We start from the raw sequence: 23,434 nt of genomic DNA, 5'->3' as shown, positions 1-23,434 counted from the left end.
AGGCAAAACGTCATCTTACATGGACGAACATCATCATTCCTGGTCTTTTGTCCAGGAATGATGATGTTCGTCCATGTAAGATGACGTTTTGCCTCGTTCTGAGTTCCGTTTTTTTGGAGGGAAAAATCCGAACTCCACGTGCAAACTCGAACCTATCCGAGCCTGCACATCCCTACTATGGGTGCAGGGTGTGTTCGGTGTGGGCCCCCCCTGGACCCAGGGGCCCGTGTGCACCGCACTCCTTGCACCCATTATAAAGACGCCAATGTATCAAGCTGATTTTTACATAAAATTAGGCAGAAACTACAGTTTCTGCCTAATTTTATGTATTGTTTCTATGTAATAATGGCACAATGCAGGAGATTTCACAGAAATCTTCGGCAAAGTGCTAATTAGCACTTCAGATCGCAGTCCCCATTATTGTCAAAGGGCACTACTATCTGACCCCTATATACTAAACTCCAAAAAGTGAAGCTTTTCGGAGTTTAAGGGCCCTATGTATCAAAGCTTGATGAGATAGATAATTGTGAGATATAAATCACCAACCAATCAGCTTCTAACTTACATTTTATAGGCTGTGTTTGAAAAATGACAGGAGGTGATTGGTTAAAAGTTTTTCTCTCACAAGTTTATCTTTCATCAAGCTTTGATACATCGGACCCTAGTCCTGGTAGTTTACACCATCTTCAGATGGTGTAAACTACTGTAAGCCTAAGGGGGCTCCAGAGACAGGAGAGAGATCTTTCGATCTCCCATGCAGCCCCTGGCCGGCCCTGGAAGCTAATGCTGTGTGCATGTGCAGTGTCAGCTTCCCCCGGGGAAGTCCTTCACTTATGTGAAAATGCCGGGGATATAACTCGCAGGGATAGCAGTTACTGCAAAAGCTGTCCCTGCGAGTCTCCTTTGGTACATAGCGGGGATATTTTCATAAAAAATTAATATATCCCCTGCCAGTTGGACTGATAATAATCGTGGCAGTACCGCTATTATTAGTACATAGACCCCTTAGTCCTCAGGTCCCCAAACAGTTCTTGTTTTCCTGGTCAGACAGCAGGTGCACATGTAAATTCATTACTCACTGATACATTTTAAAAGATCCCCCAGTAAAGCTAATTATCTCACTTGTTACAATGTAAGGAGACCTGGTAAACATTTACTGTTTGGGGTTCTGAGGAGAGAGTTTGAGAATCTGTGACCTAGGTCATACTACTTGCAACACGCTCACATGCACCTGCCCAGCACCAAAGCGTCCTTATAAATTATTTTTAACTGTTGACAAATATACTGAGAATATGAAATGTAGTCGGTCACCTTTAATGAGCTGCAGCTTCTATTATAATAATAATTAAAAAAATATTCTGCTGTCATAAGCAGGCTAATTGTGAAACACAGAAAAACACTATGGGGTTTATTACTGTTTAACAAAGAGTGGCTGACACTGGATATCGTACTTCTAGCGCAATGCTCATGTATTACGAAGCAAAGCTAGTTTGTGCATGTGCAAAATGAACCTATTCTGGTTGTTGAAGCGGTAAGTCTTTATTTACCACTGTTAGCCAGTATTTCTGGGGAACTGAGCCTCAGTCAGCTTGTTAAACAGCCCAAAAAAGATTTTATATCACTGCAATAACTGGATTATAGAGAGTCAATCTTTACGGGCCTGTTTGATAACTAAGGGCTCTATTCAGCAATGATTTTTTATTACTGAATAAATGCTGAAAAGCATTATTCAAGTATTTCTTCTATTCAGCAGTGGATTAATGGAGAATATAACACAATTATCTTCTCCTTTAACTCCTATTTTGCAGAGTATCGCACTGTAGGGAGCAAACCATTGCTCTCTACAGTGCTTTAATTTTTTTTGCTATTCAGCAAGCAAAAAATCGCTACATTACATGATATATCTTTACTTTATATAACACCATCTCAAAATGACGTAAAATTAAGAAAATCCTTATTTATCCTGAAAACTGCAGGGACAGAAGGAAATTTTTGCATAAGTCCCTGCAGGATCTTGAAATTCCAGCTTCCCTGCAGTGTGGCGATGGGCGAGTGTAAAGGTGCATATTCACTACACAATTCGCTCCATGAGTGCTATCGCGTAGTGTGTCCCCGGCAGTGGTGTGCTCAATGTCAAGCACGATATCGTTCAGTGACATCATCCTCGTACTCGCAGAACCTGACAATATCGTCAGGTTGCCCTACAAGTACGGTCGATGATAGAAGTCTTCAATGACCAGCGGGAGCGCGCATCGCTGGTCGTTGACGGCATATCCACTGGCTGATATAATGAATGATATCGATATCGTTAGCATTCATTTTATCAGCTAGTGGATATGTGGCGTAAGTCCATCTCCAGCCTCCTAAAAGTGTTTAAATTGATTAAAAGGTGTGTATAGGCTTTATATTAGTTTGTATAAATTTATATGTGTATATATAAATTTAGATATACATTTTATATATAAAAGCACATAAATATAAATGTATACAGACTAATATTAACTATATGTACAGTTTTGGGAGGCTGGAGCTGGACTTCCATTCAAAGAAAGCTAAGGTTTTGTTTTCGGACTTCGGAAAAAAATGCCTTCAGGAACTTTGCAGGGACAGTGTGACGCAACCGCTGTCCCTGCTAAGTTTATAGCTGAATAGCAGTGAAAAAATTATAATTGAAAAATGATCGTGTCGATGTTGCCGAAAAATTCAGGACAACATCTGCATTATTGTTGAATAGACCCTTTAGTCTCATAGTACAATTATGTACTGCATAGGGGTCAATTCTATTAAAATAAATGTACAGTCGATGTGCCGCTGTGACAGTGATTGGCCGAGGGCAACAGAACCCTTTTCCTTGCATTTTACTTTGCAGCCCCCTAAGGATGGGCAGGAAAATGCACAATGTAAAACTATCATAGGCACAGGATTTGCATGCACTGCGCATCGCCCAAGCATCACTGGATCATACGATGTAAGATCGTTTCTAATTGACTTGACCCCATATTTACGGCTATCAAGTGAATAAATACACTTCTGCACAGCTACTTCATGCAGACAGAGGATATTAGTTTAAGTAAGACATGGCCATTGCACGTAATACTACCATAAATTAAATTTTCTTTAAATACATTGTATCTATTAGATAGACTAAAATATAAAGCAAATATGCAGTATTGCTTTCATCATACAGGAAAGGGATGTAGTACTGGATGATTGGGCAATATAAAAAGGATTATGACACTTGAGCTCAGTGGGACCAACAGCTGAATATGAATGGTAGTTAAGTAGATCCATAAAACAGCCTTGTTCTTTGGTGTGATGACAATATTAATTGCTGTTCAATTGCTCTTTTAGGGCTTTATTCAGCAACGGTGACAATGTTGCCCTGAATATTATCGGCAACATCGTCACGATTTTTTACCAATTATTACATTTTAAGGCTTCTATTCAGATTTTTTTATTCAGGGACAGTGGTTGCGTTAACACGTTGTCCCTGCGATGTTGCAGAAGGCTTCTTCTGCACATACTCAGTAATGCGCTTGTGAATGGTCTCCGTACCTGCTTTGCGGTGACCAATTCCAATTTATTTGTATATAAATTTTAAATGTAAAAGCACATAAATGTAAATGTATGCAGACTAATATAAAGCCTGTGTACATAATTCAATCAATTTAGACAGTTATGACAGGCTGGAGATGGACTTACAGTCGGCGGTCACCGCAAATCAGGGACGGAGACTGGGGTGGAGTTTCAAGATCCTGCATCGACTTGTGGGAAAATTTCCCTCTGTCCCTGCAGTTTTTGGGATAATTAAGGAACTTCATTTAACGCCTTTCTGAGGTACAGTAGCTAGCGTTCCCGCTAGGCTGTTTCAGCGGGGCGCCGCGCCCTGCCCTATTTCTGAAGGGCAGAAAGCCCCCTGCCCTTCAGCGCGGTGCCCCGCTGAAACAGCCTGCGGGTTCTGTAATCCGGGGGTGGAGAAGCGTCATAAAGAAGTGCCCTTGCTTTAGGTCCGGCGCCCTGCCTGCCGCCGGACCTAGAGTGAACACTAGTAGCGTTATATAAAGTACAAATTTTCAAATAATTTAACGCTTTTTGCTTTGCTGAATAGCAAAAAACATTAAAGCACTATAGAGAGCAATAGCTTGCTCCCTACAGTGTGATACTCTGCAATATGGGAATAAATGGAAGAAGATAATTGTGTCATCTTCTCCATTATCTCATTGCTGAATAGTGGGAATACTTAAATAAATGCATAAATTATAGTTTCCGCATTTTTTAAGTAAAAAAAATCATTGCTGAATAGACCCCTAAAGGACTGAACTTCGAAAATGTTTAGATCTAATGTAACAAGGTACAAGGCATAGGCTATAATAAAAAGAAAACAACATAACAAATGGCATACAAATGTGCTTTACAGTACAAAATAAAGTGATAATGACAATAATATAACTCTTATGCAGTATAATATGTATGCCTGGAGCAAGGCAGAATAAAATGGACAGTTCTTCAATTGGATTAAGGTCCCCATATCTGACACTTTGCCTTCTTATGCTGGATGCACACTTTACGATTTTCGGGCCAAATTGGCATAATCTGGCAGGGCGCGAGAATTGTTTGGTGTGTACGCAGCCTTAGAAGGGCAGTGTAGATACATTCTATAACTTTTATAACTTTTCTTGGGCATACTACAGAGTGTGCATATAATAAGTAGGGAGGATGGTTAGGGTCTGAAACAGATATCCATTATTTAAATATAGAAATTGAATATAGATAAGATCTTGTTTAAAAGAGTATTCAGATGAACATAATTCCCTGACCTGTTTTTGACAATTGGACTCGTGGTCACACATTCGAGTGACTTGATCTCTATGAGATTAAACTGTACACATACTGTACATGTGTATGATCAAATATGAATTCAGATGATCAGGATTTACTGTAGCTTAAATAATGCACTTTTACTATTGCCATATAGCATAGGTGAGCTACAAGAATGTATGCTTATATGCATTTGATGTAGGAGGGTCTATAACGATTCTTTTATGGGTTATCTAATGATAATTTTTTTCTTTTTAATAATACTTTTCTTAAAATATTAATATGTAATATAACTGGAAATAATAACTAATGGACATTAAAGAAATGTCACATTATTATCAATGAGGGTATTGTATTCATTTTTGGGAAGGTTTATATTCAGACATTGAATGGGCTGTTTGTTGGATGTCAGTGTCCCTTTTGTTTTACATGGCATTGTGTAACAATGTCTTGTTTTTGTGATGACTCAAAATCATAAGACTTTATTGTGGTTTGGAAACCAGCAAAGCGACAAGAGGCACCAGTTCTTCCCTCACCCCTACCCACAATACGTTTCCAATTTCAGTATGTAGGATTATACGTGTACGGAATGTAATGAGAGCACTGTATTATTACTTCCCAACAAGTTAAGTCACTGCAGATTTTTTTAAAACTTCCTAACATTATTTTAATTTTACTATATATTAATTGGATAATTACGGATCAGTATGTCCCTGCTCTTTATACTGCAAGCACTTGTGTAGAAATGATCATTTCAATATTTTGTCTCACTCTTTACTTCTTCATATTATTATATATAACTTAATTTGTCTTTCCACACATATATAGTAAAAAGCAATATACTAAGGGCATACCATTAACCAAAAATTGTTTGTCACGCCTGCGGTTAGATCTGACTGGGGAGCAGGTGTGGGCAACTGAAGAGGAATGCACAAACTTGGGTGGCTGGACCCAGGTCTTTCTCATAGAGGAACAGGAGGTAGAAGTGATGACTGATGAAGGAACCACTAGATAATGATGATAGTCCACAAGAGTAGATGACTTGTTATTAATAGTAAAGGTCCATAGAAGAATATACTGGATCAGCATAGACAATCTGTAAGGACCGATGTTGGCACTGGATAGTGACCGATGTTAGACCTTGATATTGATGGTTGATGAGAAGCAAGGTGAATGCTTGATATGAATTGATGATAATTTTATTAACGATGATCGAAGAACTGATGTTGGAACTTGAAAGAAATTGATGATAAGTTTATTAGAGACGGTCGATAGGAACCGATGTTGGTAGAAATCAATGATGACTTTATTAGAGATGATAGGTTGGAACCGATGTTGGTAGGAATTGATGAAGACTTTATTAGAGATGCTCGGTAGGAACCGATGTTGATTGAGCGATAATTCCCAATGATGGTTACCAAACTCCAATGGTCAAACTCGGAGAGATGGCAATGGCAAGTCCAGACTGCAGCTGAAGAAATGAGAACAATTCCCAATGGCAAATCCGGACTGCAACAATCGATGGTGGAGTTGATTGAAGATGAAAATAATAGATTAGGACGGACTGCGACTTTCAGAACAGCAATAGAGCACAGCACAGGAGCTGTTACTTCAATGGAAGCAACGTTGTACTGGCAGATGAGTTCAGTCTGAGGTAAGAATTTATAGGGCTGGACTCCGGATGATAGGTCGATGCAGTCAGCAGACCCACAGACCATACTCTGAGTGGATGACTGGACTCATGTGACAGAGTTCAAGATGGCCGCACCCATGACCCGGCTCTGTAGGGAAGGTCGGTGTATGGCCTGCATGCTGACAGGAGACAGAAGCCTGCCTGGAGTACAGCGACGTGGAGTACCATGCCTATGCGCAGCAGCTGTCCGGAAGCAGCGTGCGAGTCGGGATCTCCTCTGTGCCAACCAGGATAGACCCTGCATAGGTAAATAGTGTGTTTTCACACTCCGGATCGTGACATTGTTTATTCAAAGGCCAAATGTTAAACACTAACCTGCAAATCAAATTGGGAAGTGTAACACTCATTTTCAACACTATTGGCCAGACATTTCACCAGCCAAAAATGTATTTCATACCTGCCAATTACCTGACTTAGATGGGACAGTCCTGTATTATGGAGCATACATAAAAATAGATGGAGATTTGTCCCAAAATGGATGTTTTTTTTTTGTGTGGTTTTGGTTGGAGTTTGGGCTGATGGAGTACAGGGCTTATTTTGTCCTGATTTCTCATGTTTGAATATTAGAGTGTATGTAATTATAGGGCGTTCAATTTCTGATCTGCATTTCATCCGGCAATAGCAAAGAAATCTTGTCCCGCCTCAGCTGAAGGAAGTCTAGCAATACGTTCCTCTAAGGCAGGGCTCGACAAATCCAGGGGGCCAGGTCGCCATGGCTACCAGATTTTGCTGCCTGGCTACCAGATTTAGCAGTGAGGGAGGAAGCAGATCCAGATTCGTGCCTATAGTATTGCGTTGTTCATATCTTGCACAGGAGTGCTTGTGCCGAGTGTCGCCTGCGATGACTGCTGTGCCTGTGTCCGTCCCAGCCTGTGCTGGCGACTCCTCTCCATCCTGGCCTGCTTTGATCCCTGCTGTCTGTCCCAGTCTACGCTGATCCTCATGTACGTCCCGGCTGTCTACTGTCTCCTATCTCCGGCTGCATAGAGCTCTCTGGTAGTAGGGTCTATGCGTGGCCAGGGATTGTGGAGCAGCTTCAGAGGGATAGTGGTGTGACCATGAGATGAGGGGGGTTTTGTTGTACTTTCTGGCACCAATGTTTTATGTGAAATGTGGTCCGTTATTACTGGAGGGTGGGGGGTGGAGCAGGGGAGCTGTGCAGACCAGTGAGGAGGTCTCCATTTTACTGTAGCCATTCAATTATGACCATTTTGTGGGCTAGTATAGGGTGTATAACAGTTGCATAACACACACAGCTGTGCTACTCACTCACTCCTGAAATTTTTTAGTGGGAACAGTGCTCTGGCTCCTACACTTTCATCCTGGCTCCTAGATTTTAGAAAAATTTGTCGAGCCTTGCTGTAAGGGAATTTTAGACAGAGCACTGTTGGAATTATACTAGAAGATATATATTCACTTATATTTATGCTGTCTAAAATTCCCATAGAGGAACATTTTGCAGTAGACTTACTCCAGCTGAGGCGGGGCGAGATTTCTTTGCAACTACCGGTACACATCAGCTAGTCTAACTGGCAGCAGCCAAAGTTGGAGCCTGTTGCCGGCTACTTTGTCTCCCCACTGAGTCTGGTATTGGATGCATTAAAAAGCCGGAGATCGATATTTTTGGACACAACCATAATAAAGCTCCCCAAGGAGTGTCCGTCACTAAGGGTAACTATAGTGTGATGTCTGCTCAGCATACATACTCAGCCTGTCACTCAGGGCTATATATATCTTTTTTTTCCCACAGTTGAGAGAGGTCAATGCTATACATGTCTGCTGTTTTCATGGTTGGCGATTGCTGCAGCAGCTGATGGTACACAAATATTCAGCTCTTCACTACCAGCTGTGATATGCTTAAGGTGCAGGCCTCTGATTAAGAACACCATTTATATTTTGCACAAGAGGCAATTTATGTGTTTTAGACTGGTGATTTTATCAGACCAAAAATCATCAGATGTAGGAAGAAGATACAAGTTTATCACAATTGTGTTTTTATTAGATTGTCGAAATTGTGACTTTATGATTTTGTGTCCAATAAGTACAGAAATCTGATTCTTTGTTACAATAATACCCTGATCACTAGACATGAATCTCTAAAGCAAATAATGGTACATAATGTTTTGATGATTGCTGTCAGCTGTGTATATGCTTTTAATAAATATTGAATTTTATTTTTGAATACTAGTGTAACTTCTATCACATCAGCGCAGTTTTTAAAATTTTAGAATAAACTAAAACGCTAATATTTCAAATATTGTTTTGTGACCATGTAAGCATTAGCCATTACATGCTGGAAAATATGGTCGTTAGCCACCAAACTACGATTATGCTGCCACAGATCAGTTTCTGATGTGTCCTCATTAGTTTTCATGTGCAAAAATAAAAAGTCTTTCTGTATCACAGGTTTGAAGACTTTACAGACAGATACTTTATAAGGAGTGAGCAGTCTTCTAGGATAAAACCTGACAGAAGTTATGGGAACAATAATACTCCCAGGATGGCTTACCAAGATGTAGATCCTTCCAGTGATAAGTTGCGTATCTCTAATTCCATCAAGCAGGAAAAACCAGGAGGCTTTCATAGACATCCAGAGAACAGTCTAGCATCATCGCATTCCTCATCTCAACGGTAATTTGCCACCCAACTCATTATCCACTCTCCTATAGGTAGATACTTATTATGTCTCAGTATTTCATCTACAAATAAAGTTATCCTACAATGGAGGCAGTCATTTTGTTTGCTGAAACAATGTACATGAGAACTGGGCTTATGAGGTCACTGGGAACCAGTGCCTCATAATTATTAGTGAGGTCACATGAATGTTGGTTATAAAGTGCTCCAGTGATGTAATTGGTTCTTTTTTATTATAATTATTTATATAGAGCCACCATATAATAGGGTTGCTATATTTCAAATATAAAAATCCTGGATTAATTCTTTACATTGTATACATAAATATGTGTCAGTACATCAATATAAATTGACACAATATTCTACAGTCCACACAACTTTCCCAGACTTACTAAGTTGTTCTGCGAGTTTTACTGTAGGATTCGTTGCTCAGAGTAATATTAAGCACTACTGGTGAGGTGCAGGAATGGGAGGCAATGTGTGGCTGGTTGCCACATGGGAAAGCAGAAAGTCAAAATCTTTGATCCCGGTGCTGTCGTTGGCACAGGCTGTATCAGGTGAGTGGCACCTGATGGAAACTAAACAGTACCTACCTGCGACATATCTGCATCATACAGACAGTGCATGCACTGCACCACAAATATCCTGTGTTTGCATACACTTCTTATTCCACAAAGTCCTGTGGCAACACTGCCAGCACGTTAGCACTGCGCTCTGGGCCAGCTTTCATACACTGTGACTGCATTGCTATTTTCCATTCTGCACTTCACTGCATAGAGTCCATTCTCACAGCAGCACCCACTCTGGTCACACATTAATCTGCATTCCCTGTACTTACTGCCTCTAGATCCAGGACTCCGCTCCCAACCCCCAGGCAGCTCCTGTGGAAGTTTGTGACTTTGACCTAGGGATGGCCAACAGTGGGGAGTCCATCGATGGGTCAATCGGTGAATACAATCGATGGCACAAAAATCATCTATGGTGAACCATCAATGGTTTGCACCCCTCAATGGGCATTGCTGCTGGGGGGCATGGCGTGCCACGAACCAATCAAAAACAGGGACGGGGCTTAGCAACTACCATTGGGTGGGGCTAAACTCCGTCCCTTCAAGAAAAAAAAATCCACCAGTTCCCACTCGCCCATTGATGTTGGAGAACCATTGGTCCTCTGCCATCAATGGCAAAACCATCGACCATTAACCATTGATTATTGCTAACTATCGATGGTCAATTTCCATCCCTTCCTTGACCCACATGCTGCTTTCCGGAGACTCTGCTAATGGACCAGGCTATGATGGAGGTGCCCATAAAGAGGGCCCATCCTCTAGCAATGAGCAGGGTGATTTACAGATGTGCCATGAGTCCTGCAGCAGAGGTAATATGATGAAGCGGATCCAGCCGCTGCTCAACCCGGGTATTTCGGGTTCTGGCTGCTACACGGGCGTGTCTGGACACTGACTGGGCACCAAGGACCACCAGACCACCCTCAGTAATAGCAGCCGCCCCTCCAGTGACAACAGCTGCTACCACCGTCCCCACGAAACTGGACATTTGGGCATCCCGAAGACTGTCTCTATACAAACAGAGTACAGGGACAGGATACTTGTAGTACAGTGTATGCTGGCAAAGTGTTACTGCATGGCATTGGAGTATAGGAAGTGTATACAGTCTGTATACATGCTGGCAGTATTGGAGTATAAGAAGTGTTTGCAGACACATGATATGCACTGTCTGTATGATGCAGATACTGTTTAGTTTCCATCAGGTGCCCTCAGCCGATACAAAGTACAGCCTGTGCCAACCACAGCATCGGGGTCAAAGACTCTGGCTGGCAGCTTTCCCATGTGGCATTCAGCCACACCTTGCCTCCCATTCTTACACTTCCCCGGTAGAGCTTAACATTACTCAGAGCAACTAATCCTACAGCTAAAGTCGCAGAACAGCCAAGTAAGTAACTTGTGTGAATTGTAGTAAATTTTGTCATTTTATATTGCTGTATTGATACATATCGATGTATCGATACCAAGTAAGAATGTGTCTCTGATTTTTATTTTTGAAATATAGCAACCCTGCTACAAGTATGTTATTTTGCACTGTGTGAGGAAACCCAGGAAAACACAGGGAGAAAATACAAACTTCACAGATATGTTCCAGGTTGGATGTGAGGCAGCAAACTTAGGGCCTGATTCAGAGCTGGACGCTATTTGCGGACGGTCGTTCCTAAAAAGGGGCCAGCTATTTAAATTGAGAGCTCGCTCATTGCGGTTTGTTGACGCCTCTATGTCTGAGCGAGCGAACGAAAAATGCGCTCGCTATTTTGTAAAGACGCCCCTTTGCCGTTCGCATCACACGTCATCTCCGGTATTTATTTGATTAATCGGGTACATCGAAAGGCATCTGAACTGCTCGCAGTGCTTGTGGTAGGTTTATCCTACCGCAATCACTGCGAGCAGTTCAGGCTAAAAGACAACCAAGTGACGTGGTCGATGATGCTCCTTTACTAATTATGCACTCCCATTAAACGCCCTTTTTACCGTTAGGCACGCCTGCGTTCGGATCTCCACTCCCCCGTTTTCAAGCACCTTCCCCTGTTACCACCCACAAACGGTACATTCTGTCAATCAAATTAGCAGCCCCTCGCTTTTTTGCGAGCGCTCGATTTCCAACTGCAATGACTGGTTTGCGCATGCGCATTACGACCCATACGCATGCGCAGTTGTGCGAACATCGCTCATAGCGAACGAGTGGCCACTTACGAGCGGCTCTGAATCAGGCCCTTAGTGCCACGGTGTCGTCTATAGTGAGCTGCATTCTGTTGTACATTGTTTAATTTCACAAAATAGCAGCCAAGTACTCTCAAACCTATATGTTTATGTATAGATTTTTCTGCTAGAAGCCATCTTAAAAAGTTATTTCAATTAATTGCTTTGTGTCTCTTATAAAAACTGACATTTTGACTATTTGCACAATGTTACACACTATCCATTTGCAATTTGGGCCTGCTTCAGAGCCGATCGCTATTTGCAGTCGTTTGTTAAAAAAAAAGGGGTGGCTATTCAAATGAACTGTTCGCTCTTTGCGGTCTGTTCACGCCTCTAAGTCTGAACAAGCGAGCAAAACTTGCGGTCCAAATTTTGAAAAATACGCCCCCTTGCCGCTCGCACCATACGTCATGTCCGCTATTTATTAGATTAATCGAGTACATCGAACAGCGTATGAACTGCTCGCTATTCTTGTGGTTGGTTTTTCCTACCACTATATTGCGAGCAGTTCTGACTATAAAACAAGCAGGTGACGTGGTCAATGACGCTGCTGTTTTAATTATGCACACCCTTAAAATGCCCGTTTTGACCTTTAAGCACGCCTGCGTTCTGAATTCCACTCCCCGTTTTCAAGCTCCTTCCCCTGTTACCACCCACATACGCCTCCTCCTGTCACTCAAAGTAGCAGGCATTCGCTATTTAGCGAACAAACGATTTTCGGCCGCACTGACTGCTTCGTTCATGCGTATTACAATCCGTACGCAGGCGCAGATGAGAGAACATCAGTCAGAACGAACGAGCGGCCGCTTACGAGCGGCTCTGAATCAGGCCCTTTGTTTTAAGGGAGTTATTTAATAACTAAATTCGGTGTATAGAAATGTTCCTTAACTCATAGCAAAAATATCTGTTTTTGTCCAGCAGTTTAAATACGAAAAGAAATGTCTGGTTGCTTCTGCTGTCCTCTAAATGTATGCACATAGCAACAGACCATTCAATAAACATGAAAGGTCTGCGGGAATATAGTGAAGGGTATGCTTGTCGGTGCTTTCGGGGTGTTCCACCTTAAGACATTAATGAGCCCAGGGCAAATAATCATATTAGTGCACCCACCCACGCTGACGCTCTGCATATTATGGCATAGATGAAACTTTTGACTCTGTAATAAGATTGTATCAAACCCCCTGGGGCCCTCTGGTTTTGTGTTTTTAATACTTTTTTTTTTAGAATTTGGGAAGCAAGATCATGAACCTTTTAGGTCTTTAGGTTGGTTTAAGGCCAGGTTCCTGATTAAAACTTTGCTAGGCTTTAGTTTTGGTACTTGTGTCAACTGTCTGATTTTTGCTATGGCAAGCATACTTATTTTATTTATTTATTAACAGTTTCTTATATAGCGCAGCATATTCCGTTGCGCTTTACAGTTTTATCAGCTAGTGGATATGTGGATAGTGGATATGTGGCGTAAGTCCATCTCCAGCCTCCTAAAAGTGTTTAAATTGATTAAAATGTGTGTATAGGCTTTATATTAGTTTGTATACATTTATATGTGTATATATAAATTTAGATATACATTTTATATATAAAAGCACATAAATATAAATGTATACAGACTAATATTAACTATATGTACAGTTTTGGGAGGCTGGAGCTGGACTTCCATTCAAAGAAAGTTAAGGTTTTGTTTTCGGACTTCGGAAAAAAATGCCTTCAGGAACTTTGCAGGGACAGTGTGACGCAACCGCTGTCCCTGCTAAGTTTATAGCTGAATAGCAGTGAAAAAAATGATAATTGAAAAATTATCGTGTCAATGTTGCCGATGCCCTGATCATGTCGATGTTGCCGATGCCCTGATCGTGTCGATGTTGCCGATGCCCTGATCGTGTCGATGTTGCCGATGCCCTGCTCGCAAGCTTACAATCTATAGGGCATACTTGCTTAGTCTGAAATGTCCAGTAGACGTATATTTTGAGAAGTTCTACCTGACTCCCGGGGGAGCAGTGTACCTCCTGATACTGTTTTGCAGTTTGCATTATTATAGTCTCATTCTATGCTGCGTGTTCCCGCAAGTTAGGCATTGCGCGGCAGTGGGGAATAGCCATGAAGACGTCATTCACAATTCTCCTGCACTTATCACTAGGACACCCCTTCCCCAGGGTTTCTAAGAGGGGAGGTCTCCAATGTCGGAAAGTGAGATGGTAAGTCTTATATTGCCCAAAGGTGGAAATAAGCCCATCTTACTAAAAAAGCATCAAGCTACAGTACAAACCAAAACAAGGGCAATAGAATGCAAAAGAAAATATTTTGTAAGCTTATTAATACACAAAATATGAAAAAGAGGTTGAGTCTGTTTGTCATTGGTCATGGCTATTTCTATAACCTATTCATATAACACCTTTTCTATTGCGAATTATGTACAACAAAACATAATTCACCCGGACCCTCAGACAGTATGTCACTTATTTATTATTGGACCCAACAAGAGGTAAAATTGAGCCAGTACTCAACAAACTAGCTAACCCGTGTTTCAGTACTTACTGATGCTTTCAGACTCAATAATTGTAATGTCTTATCATTGCTATTGGTGGCAATAAGAAATGATATACTGCCCAAATGTGAGGTGGGGATAGGGAGAGGTTCTCCGATGTGTTTGGAGTGACGTGACCGCATCATTTGTCTCTTGACTCCTCTATTGGGACTCCTGCATAGGCACGGTTTACTGACCACGTATTTGCAGCAGCCATTGCCAGGGAAAGTTCTGGAGGAATCCTCTCCTGTTAGTTTTTGCGAAATGTAGCCCATGGGGAGGCTGTGGGGCCCAAACTCTGGAATGCTCTGCATTCTGGAGCTTTGTAAATCTTAACATCTTTGCAGCCCTCATAGAAACCTATGGGGGTGACCACTGATGTCAGAAATGTAGGGTCTGCAGCAGATTTTGATAACTGCAGTAGCCCCTCCATGGTACAATCAGAGATACTTAATATTTGCAGGTATCCCCCAAATATGGGTGAGGAATATCCCGCAAATTTTATTTGATAAATAGGCCCATATATATATATAATTGGATGCTGTGATTATCTGGCCGTATTGTGCTGTGTGAACTGTTTGAAGCGACAATACACTGTAGATGGGGATCATTAAGTTGATTGGATTTAGGAAGATACATGTGTATCCAGTGCTGGAATTAACAAGTGGTAGGCCAGTTAGGAACAGTGAAGGCTGGATGATGAGCTAATGAATAAGAGTTTTGGTTACATCTTGGGTAAATTAAGTAATTATTTATTCTAGCATTATTTTGAAGCCAAAGGAGTCAGCGTTCTGGATATTTAAAGTAAATCCGTGAACAAAATCAACTAGGACAACAAAGCAACCGGCTTGGGGGACAGGAATTTGTGATAGTGTTGATTATGAGGGAGATTTCGGAGGAGATGGTGAGTTTTATAGATCACCATGGAGTTTATGTAGTGTGACAAAGGGCTGCTGAGTCATAATTGTCCCTTTGGCCCCAATTTGAAATCTTGCCTGTTGTGCTTTGTAAAATAGCACAGGGCTGCTCAGTAGTGGAAAAAACAGGAATTATATATAGTTTCAGTTAAAAAAATTAAGTTATTTTGATAGACATTATCCCTAAATTTGAAACTTATTTTTACTTTGCAGGACCAGTTATTGTTGTTGTTATTATTTAGGGGCGTAGTTTAATATTCATTACTACTTTAGTGCAATACATAGATATTAGTTGAAAATAATAGTACAATAGTACTTTCATGTGCTAAAGCTCTGTTAGTCAATAGCATCCTACTTCCTATTACTGGCTCCGATGTCCCTTCCTTATGGCCTTTAAGCCTTGTTCTTACCTTACTTATAGGTCACTCCTAATGTTCGTGAGACCTTGTACATAGTGAAGTCATGAACTCCCTGGATCTTATTTACAATGCAGAGAGTGGGAAATATGTCCAATACACAGCTTCTCATCTTCCCAACTCACTCTTAGATTTCTGTGTAAGTTCATTGATTTGCTGCATTTGTGGAGGAGCAAGCATTTTCAGTGTACGACATGAGGAATTGGGCTGTTCCCTGCAAAGTACAGTGGGACTATGTACAATAGTTTGTGTGCAAATATAACAATCTTTGTAATATTGTATTATGTGACCCATAACATTGCAATTGCCCACATTTGCGTATAATGCTTTCACAGGTCTGCTTTTGCACAGAACACACCATCTGGAGTTTCAAGAGGTATAGACCATTCCCCATCTAGTACCCAGAGCTTTCCAGAACATCAAATTGCATATGATGAGGGCCATATATATGAAACATCCCCATTATTTCTGAGAAGTGATTCTCACCAGGAGTACGAGGATGTCACATGTATGAGTGACAGTGAAGATCAGTTGGTTCGTGAACCACCCATTGGGTAAGTCACAGATGTGAGTATGTGCATCAAGAAATAGTGTGTACAAGAAGCAATACTCTCAGCGCAATACTCTCCCCACCCTGGTGAGGATTTTTGATTACCATTTTATTATATATATTATTATTTATACTTATGAATTTTTGAATAAATGTATCCATTGTTTTCAAATGTTATCATTAGTCTGACTTATTTGAACAGAATAGTGTGCACTGAGAGTATTGCTTCTTTTACTATGTACCTATCAGTAGGATTTCCACACTCTAAGTAGCAACTAAAAACTCCCGTTCTATGGATTAGCGCAGTTCCCGCTTGTTTAAACTTTACCGTCAAGAAATAGCGTGTGCCTTCGCTTTCTGTTTAAAGGATTGCTAATCCCAAAACCTTTTACATTTTCAAATATTACTCCTGAAGGACAGCCGAAGCTCACCCTCGATCATTCAGACAGTGCCCTGATGAGATCTGATGCCGGTCAAACAGTTGGGAATGTATTTTTTTCAGTTACTACTGAGATCAAAGGCTCTTTGCCAGTCTATAAATAAAGTAATGCACAGTGTATCTCTGCAAACAAGCCTACCATGTGGTCAGTCATTCTGTGTGAGTTTTTAGAGGAATACTTCCGGTACCTGACATTTTGCTGCAGAGGGGTGAAAGTCGGTATGGTAGACCTGTCCATTATTCATCTCTGTAATACATAGCTGTTCATATTTCTTATAATATTAAAGAATGGCTTTATCTATTGTTTAAATGCATGTCTGGCCAAAAATAAATAAAAGCACACTACCCTATGAAGCATGCTCTATTTACATGATGATAAATCATGAATTGAACATGTCAGCAATATATATTGTAAGATTAGCTGCAGGAAGATGATATAGTTCAATATAAATAATTGATGACATAACGTTCTATAGTTTCTTCACATTGCTAATTGTGAAGCACATTCACACAATAAGCAACATTTGAGTTTGATTTTCTACCATATTGAGCTCTGATATCTCTAAATGTATCCCTCGATTTACCTGATGTACCCAGTTTCACCAAGGTAGATATTTTAATTTCCTTCATACCATCATAACTGATATAAGCTTAGTTTATTGTATGCCTCTGGTATAAAGGAGGGTGCTAGCAGGGCTGTCATATTGGGGGGGGGGGGGGAACGGGACTGATTGGAGTCCCAGGCCTGCACACTTCAACAGTTAGGGGGGGCCCGTCTGCCTGCTCCTACCACCCACCCACTGCTACCGCTGTGTATTAAAGTGAGAGGGGAGTCCGTGGTCGCTCCTACTGCCCGCCCACTCCTACAGAAGTCACCGTGAAATATAAAGTAAGAGAGAGGCCCACACCTACCGTCTGCCCACTACTACTGCTGGGCTGGCGCAGTGCAATAAAGTTTTTTTTGTTTTTGTTTGAGAGAGCAGGCACTTGTGATGTTACACCTGTGCAGCTGAAAGGGAGAGAATCCACAGCACATGAGGATCAGCCATAACAGAATAAGGGAAGTCTCATGGGGATGCGGGGACTGGCTATGTCTGGAGATGAGACAAAGCAGTGCTGGAGAGACAGAAGGGTACTGGCTGGGGCTAAGGAGACAGCGCAGGGCTGGAGAGACAGAAAAGTTATGGCTGGAGAGACAGAACGGGTGCTGGCTGAAGAGACAGGTTATGGCTGGGGAGACTGAAGGGGTGCTAGCTGGAGAGACAGAAGGTGTGAAGGCTGGGGACACAGAAGGGGTGCTGGTTGGAAAGACATGAGGTTTGATGACTGTGGAGACAGAAGGGGTGCCGGAGAGACAGAAGGGGGATGGCTGGTCCTGGATAGACTGCAGGGCTGGGGTTGCAAAACACCAGGGGTGGGGGGAGCCTGCCTATTTTGACAGTCCTGAGCTCCACAATTTCTGATGGCAGCACTGCATTCTAGTATCAAGATAAAGTGCCTTTACCGTGCACTGTTGAACGCAGATTCCCGACTATCGGGAATCTGCACAGGCGCATGAACTGTTCTGCTCAGGCGCATGCTCCATTTTGTGCATGTGCAAAACCGCACGGCCGTTTGTGGGCGGGGAGGCGGCGGCGAGGCCCTCCGTTTCCCAAAATGGAGGCGTGTCTCCGCCGTTGGGGGGGAGGGAAGAAGCCAGGAACTTCGTCAGCTGACGGAGATTTCCTGACTTCTTCCTCACATCTGCGGCGGCCGGCTGCGTGACCCCATGGGTTACCTTAGCCGGCTGTTGTGCCGCAGAATATCCGATGCTGTGCTGGACAATGCATCTCGGATACATAATGCAGCAGGAGGTGTAGTTGTCCCTCTTGCTGTTGTTGGGGTACATGATTGAGAACTCCTCCCAGTTGTCCACCACCTGCCTCACAAATAGTTCACGCACCTCCCTTTCTATTAGTATCCAAATGGAAAAAACCTAGTCAAAGGGGTATATTTACTAAAGTGTGGGTTTTTAGAAATGGAGATGTTGCCCATAGCAACCAATGAGATTCCACTTAACATTTTTTGTAGCCCCTTCTAGAAGATAATAGCTAGAATCTGATTGTTGATCTCCACTTCTAAAAACCCGCACTTTAGTAAATATACCCCAAAGTCTTGTAGTGGACTGTGCCGCAATGCTAACGCAGGGGAATTGAGTTAGTCAGTATATATATCACAGAGAGAGAGCAGGGCCGGCCTGTGCCAAAGTATTTTGGTAAGCGGGAATAGATTTAGGCACCCCTCAGTTGACCTTTATCCTAGCTCGCTCATCACCCCCCATGGAGCCCCTCACAGCCCAGCACCCCTCACAGCACGCCCCCCCCATGGAGCCCCTCACAGCTCAGAATCCCTCACAGCACCCCTCCCCACAGCCCCAGTTTTCACAACTCCCCTCATTACAGCCCCTCTCACTCCCCTCATATCCACTCATCACAGCCCCCATATCCCCCTCATCACATCCCCTCATATCCCCTCTTCACATCCCCTCAACATAGCCCCTCTCACTCCCCCTCATCACAGTCACCTCCATCATAGTCCCTCATATCCCCTCTTCACAACACCTCATATCACCCTCATCACAGCCACTCCATCACAGCCCCTCATATCCCCTCTTCACAGCCCCTCAACATAGCCCCTCTCACTCCCCCTCATCACAGTCACCTCCATCACAGTCCCTCATATCCCCTCTTCACAGCCCCTCATATCACCCTCATCACAGCCACTCCATCACAGCCCCTCATATCCCCTCTTCACAGCCCCTCAACATAGCCCCTCTCACTCCCCCTCATCACAGTCACCTCCATCACAGTCCCTCATATCCCCTCTTCACAGCCCCTCATATCACCCTCATCACAGCCACTCCATCACAGCCCCTCATATCCCCTCTTCACAGCCCCTCAACATAGCCCCTCTCACTCCCCCTCATCACAGACACCTCCATTACAGTCCCCCTTCATCACAACCCCTTACTCAGATTTACCTGCTAGCTCCAACAGCGGCAGCAGAGGACTGAAGGCCGGGAACAGGTCTGGCTGGCAGTGATGTCGGCGGGCGCCCTGCTAAGCGCTGCGGCGCCCCTGCACAGGCAGCTGTGTCACAGTGACACAGTCTGCCCGGAGGCACATGACCCGTCACCTGGCCCCGCCCCATCCTGCGTAGGTCTCAGTGCAGCCAGCACTGCTCGGATCGGATTACGAAAGTGATGATCCACGGCCAGCTGCTGGCAGCGGATCATCACTTTGGTAATCTGATCGCTTCATCGCTCTATAGATGTGAGGGGAGGAGAGAGGTCCCTCCTCCCCCTCCAACAGGGACTCAAGCCTCCAGCCGGGTGACTGCCGCAGCGCCCTCCTCAGTCTGGCACTCTACGCGGCCGCGTACCCGGCGTATAGGTCGCGCCGGCCCTGAGAGAGACAGCTATATCTGTTTGTGCTGTCATTAATAAGCTTACATTTTACATACAGTATATTAGATATTCTAATAACTGCAGAATTGCTTTCTCATGCAGGTCTGAATCCATGGATAAGACTCCAGAAGAAGGAGACGAAACACTGTCACGACATGTATCGCATGCAATGAGAAACAGTTCTCCTACCCAGACTGGTTCCACATCACATAATGTGTCACCTGTCCAAGGCGGCTCCAGTAATGAGGACACAGAAGCAATAGGAAGCAATATGTTATATATGAACTTCCCCCAGATAGAGGAGCCTCTGTATGAAGATGTGACAGAGTTCACTAGGACGGCAAATCCAGCAGTAGAAGAACTGATTGCTACAGAATCGTCATATGTTCATTCACTTCGTCTACTCACTTCTCAAATTCAGCCCAAACTGGAGCAGGTATCCTAACGTGCTACACTAATTACATATACATTCTTTACTTTCATAAGCCACTGGCTCATAAAAAGATATTGTACCCTATGGAACCTACTATTTCTTCCTCCATCTGCACCACTCTAACACCCCCCACCCCCATCCGCACCAATCTGTCTTCCCTAATCTCTACTGGTGTTCTCACGTTGTGCTAGTCTGTACTCCCTCATCTGTACCAGTCTGCCTTCACCCATCTGCGCTGCTCTGTCTTCCCGCATCCATGCCACTCTGTACCCCCATCCACGTCCCTCTGTTCATTCAAACCGTGCCACTACCGTGCCACTATGTCTCCCCATTCGCACCGTGGTTTTCTACCCATCTGCATCACTTTGTCCCCCCCCATCTGCACCACTGTTTTCCACCCATCTGCATCACTTTGGCTCCTTCCCATCAGTGCTGCTTTATCTCCCCCCCCTCTCCACGCCTATCTGTCCCCATCTACACCACTCTGTCTCTTCCCCCATCCACTCCACTCTTAATGCCATCTATGTAGCTCTATCTTCTGCTCAGACATCAGTTGCATAGACTGCATGTGTGTATTCCAATGACACACAATTCTGTGAATTAGCAGCTCCACCATTTTGCGAGTGACAGCAATCTCACTCTCTGAGAGTGCTGAATCTGCAGTTAACCACAGGGTGTCATGGCACACCATATCTGTATTGTGCAATGAACATGTCCATTTATGCGTTGACCTTAATGATCGTAATTGCATTGCATTTTGAAGTTTCAGTGGCAGAAATTCAATAGGTTTTGTGAAATTTCAGATCATGTCTAAGAAGCCTTAATGGGACATGTGAAACCGTAAGGTTTTTTGTCTATAGAATATTATAAAGACACAGTCTAAGAAGCTGCTTTTTCATAATTTATTAATCATTAGGGTTTTGAGGAGCAAACCTGGCCACCTGCAGGTCAGAAGAACAACAGATAGGTACACTAGCACGGGTGGAGGGGCGGTCAGCAAATTAGAGGTGTTTTGGTAGTGCAGAGGGAGAGACAGCTGTGGGGGCAGGCTGCAGGTGTGTGGGGCAGTGGCGGCAGCAGCAGGGGTGCGGAGCAGTGGCAGCAACAGGGCCGTGCACATGAGCATCAGCGGGCGACAGACGGACTCACTGGTGCTGGGCATGCACCTGAGAAAATCAAATCAATAAGACATAGATGCATGGATGTATCGGTGAGATCCATCCATGCATCTGTTAAAAAATGAATGTGTAATATAAGAAATAAAATGACGTGCCCCCACAGCACAACCAGCACCGGGCTTTGGAGCCCCAGTGCTGGTTGTGCTAAATACAGGGAACAAATAACGTAGGGGTCCCCTCGAAAAAAACAGAATTCTCCCATAGAGAACTCCCAATGGGGGGGCGGTATGGTGTTTAAGGGGCTACACCTCAAAAGCTGTTGGAAGTACCGAGCTGAAATTTGGCATGGATGGGTAGAACTGTCGCTCGGTGCTGCATGCCAAATTTCGGGGCAAAAATAAAAAGTTAGGATTTAGTAACAATCTAATGTTCCAACTGTCAGTTTTTTCTGAGACACAGTTAGGACCACTTTTCTGCAGTTCTGTATGGGGGATGTTTGGGAAGGCATAACTCAGGGTAGGGGGCAAATTTAGACTTGGGGTTTGTTTTATTAGGTAGCTCTTGATTCAAAGTTGGTGCTTTTGAGGTTTGGGTAAATTAGAAAGTTACAGTTTTTAAACTATTACCTCACATATGTGCCATTATAGATATAGGAAGCTTTAATTTGTTGCTCAGCCTCAGTAGGTGCCTTCAGCAGGTGTACTCACTGTGGCTTCACTTGGGTGCACAAAGATGGCTGGGCAGTGCGGGCGGTAGCAGCGGTGGGATACGGGGGAAGGAAGCAGGCATTAGCTGCGGCCGAGATCCGGGGGTGGGTGGGGGCAACGGGCGTTGGCGGTAGAAAGATGCCGGCTTGGATCAGAGAGATCCGTGATGCCTGCATCTGTGTGTGATAAAAATAAACACAGATGCATGGACGGATCCGTGAGATCCGTCTGTGCTGCTGTGTTTAAAAAAATGAGAATGTTAAAAAAAAAAAGAAATAATAAATTGCGTGCCCACCCTAAAAAAAAAAAAATGAACAACCAGCACCGGGCTTTGCAGACCCAGTCCTGGTTGTGCTAAATATAGGGGAAAAATGACGTAGGGGTCCCCCGTATTAAGCACAACCAGCACTGGGCTATTCAGATCCAGTCCTGGTTGCCAAATTATGGGGGACAAACGACATAGGGGCCCCCTGTATTCAGTGCATCCAGCACTGGGCTCTGAGCTGGTCCTGGTTCTGGAAATACAGGGGGAAAAATGCATTGGGTCCCCCTCTATTAACCAGAACCAGCACCGGACCCTTTCTAACAGGGGGGTAATGCCACAGCCAGGGGAGACCTTTCACTGGGCCCCCTAGCCGAAGCATCACTCCTGACCGCTAGTCAGGCCAGGGAGCCCTGGGGACCCCCCCAGTAAAGGGGTCCTCCTCTCCAGGGCACCCCAGGCCCAGGCTGATAACCCGGGGCTATCCCTGGCACCCCTGGCTGGTGTGTGCGGGTTGATTGTGAACTGTAACTTTCTCAATTACCTGAACCCCAAAAGGCCCCAGTTCTGTACCTCCAATGGCTTTTGAGGTGTAGCCCCTTAAACGCCATGACCCCCCCTCCGGATTTCTCTCTGGAGATTTCCATTTTTTTCAATTCAGCCTTAATATAAGGGCATGACTGTGTCCTTATAATATTCCACAGACAAGAAACTTTACG

The 23,434-nt window shown here is 43.6% G+C and overlaps 1 protein-coding gene across 1 annotated transcript in view; it reads left to right on the top strand.

Moving 5' to 3' along the window:
• Positions 1-23,434, top strand: part of ARHGEF37 (Rho guanine nucleotide exchange factor 37) — a 117,482-nt gene that overhangs the window by 1,470 nt on the left and 92,578 nt on the right. Inside the window, exons 2-4 of the mRNA XM_088475773.1 lie at positions 8,918-9,142; positions 16,097-16,315; positions 20,298-20,631. Coding sequence (XP_088331899.1) covers positions 9,012-9,142; positions 16,097-16,315; positions 20,298-20,631 — 684 coding nt within the window. The 5' untranslated portion in view covers positions 8,918-9,011. The remainder of the gene's footprint in view (positions 1-8,917; positions 9,143-16,096; positions 16,316-20,297; positions 20,632-23,434) is intronic.

Source organism: Taudactylus pleione, unplaced genomic scaffold (genome assembly GCF_031769625.1).
Source record: "Taudactylus pleione unplaced genomic scaffold, aTauple2 ptg000178l, whole genome shotgun sequence".
Lineage (NCBI taxonomy): Eukaryota > Metazoa > Chordata > Amphibia > Anura > Myobatrachidae > Taudactylus > Taudactylus pleione.
Note: the sequence above shows the minus strand (reverse complement) of the source record. Positions and strands in the feature narration are given on the sequence as shown.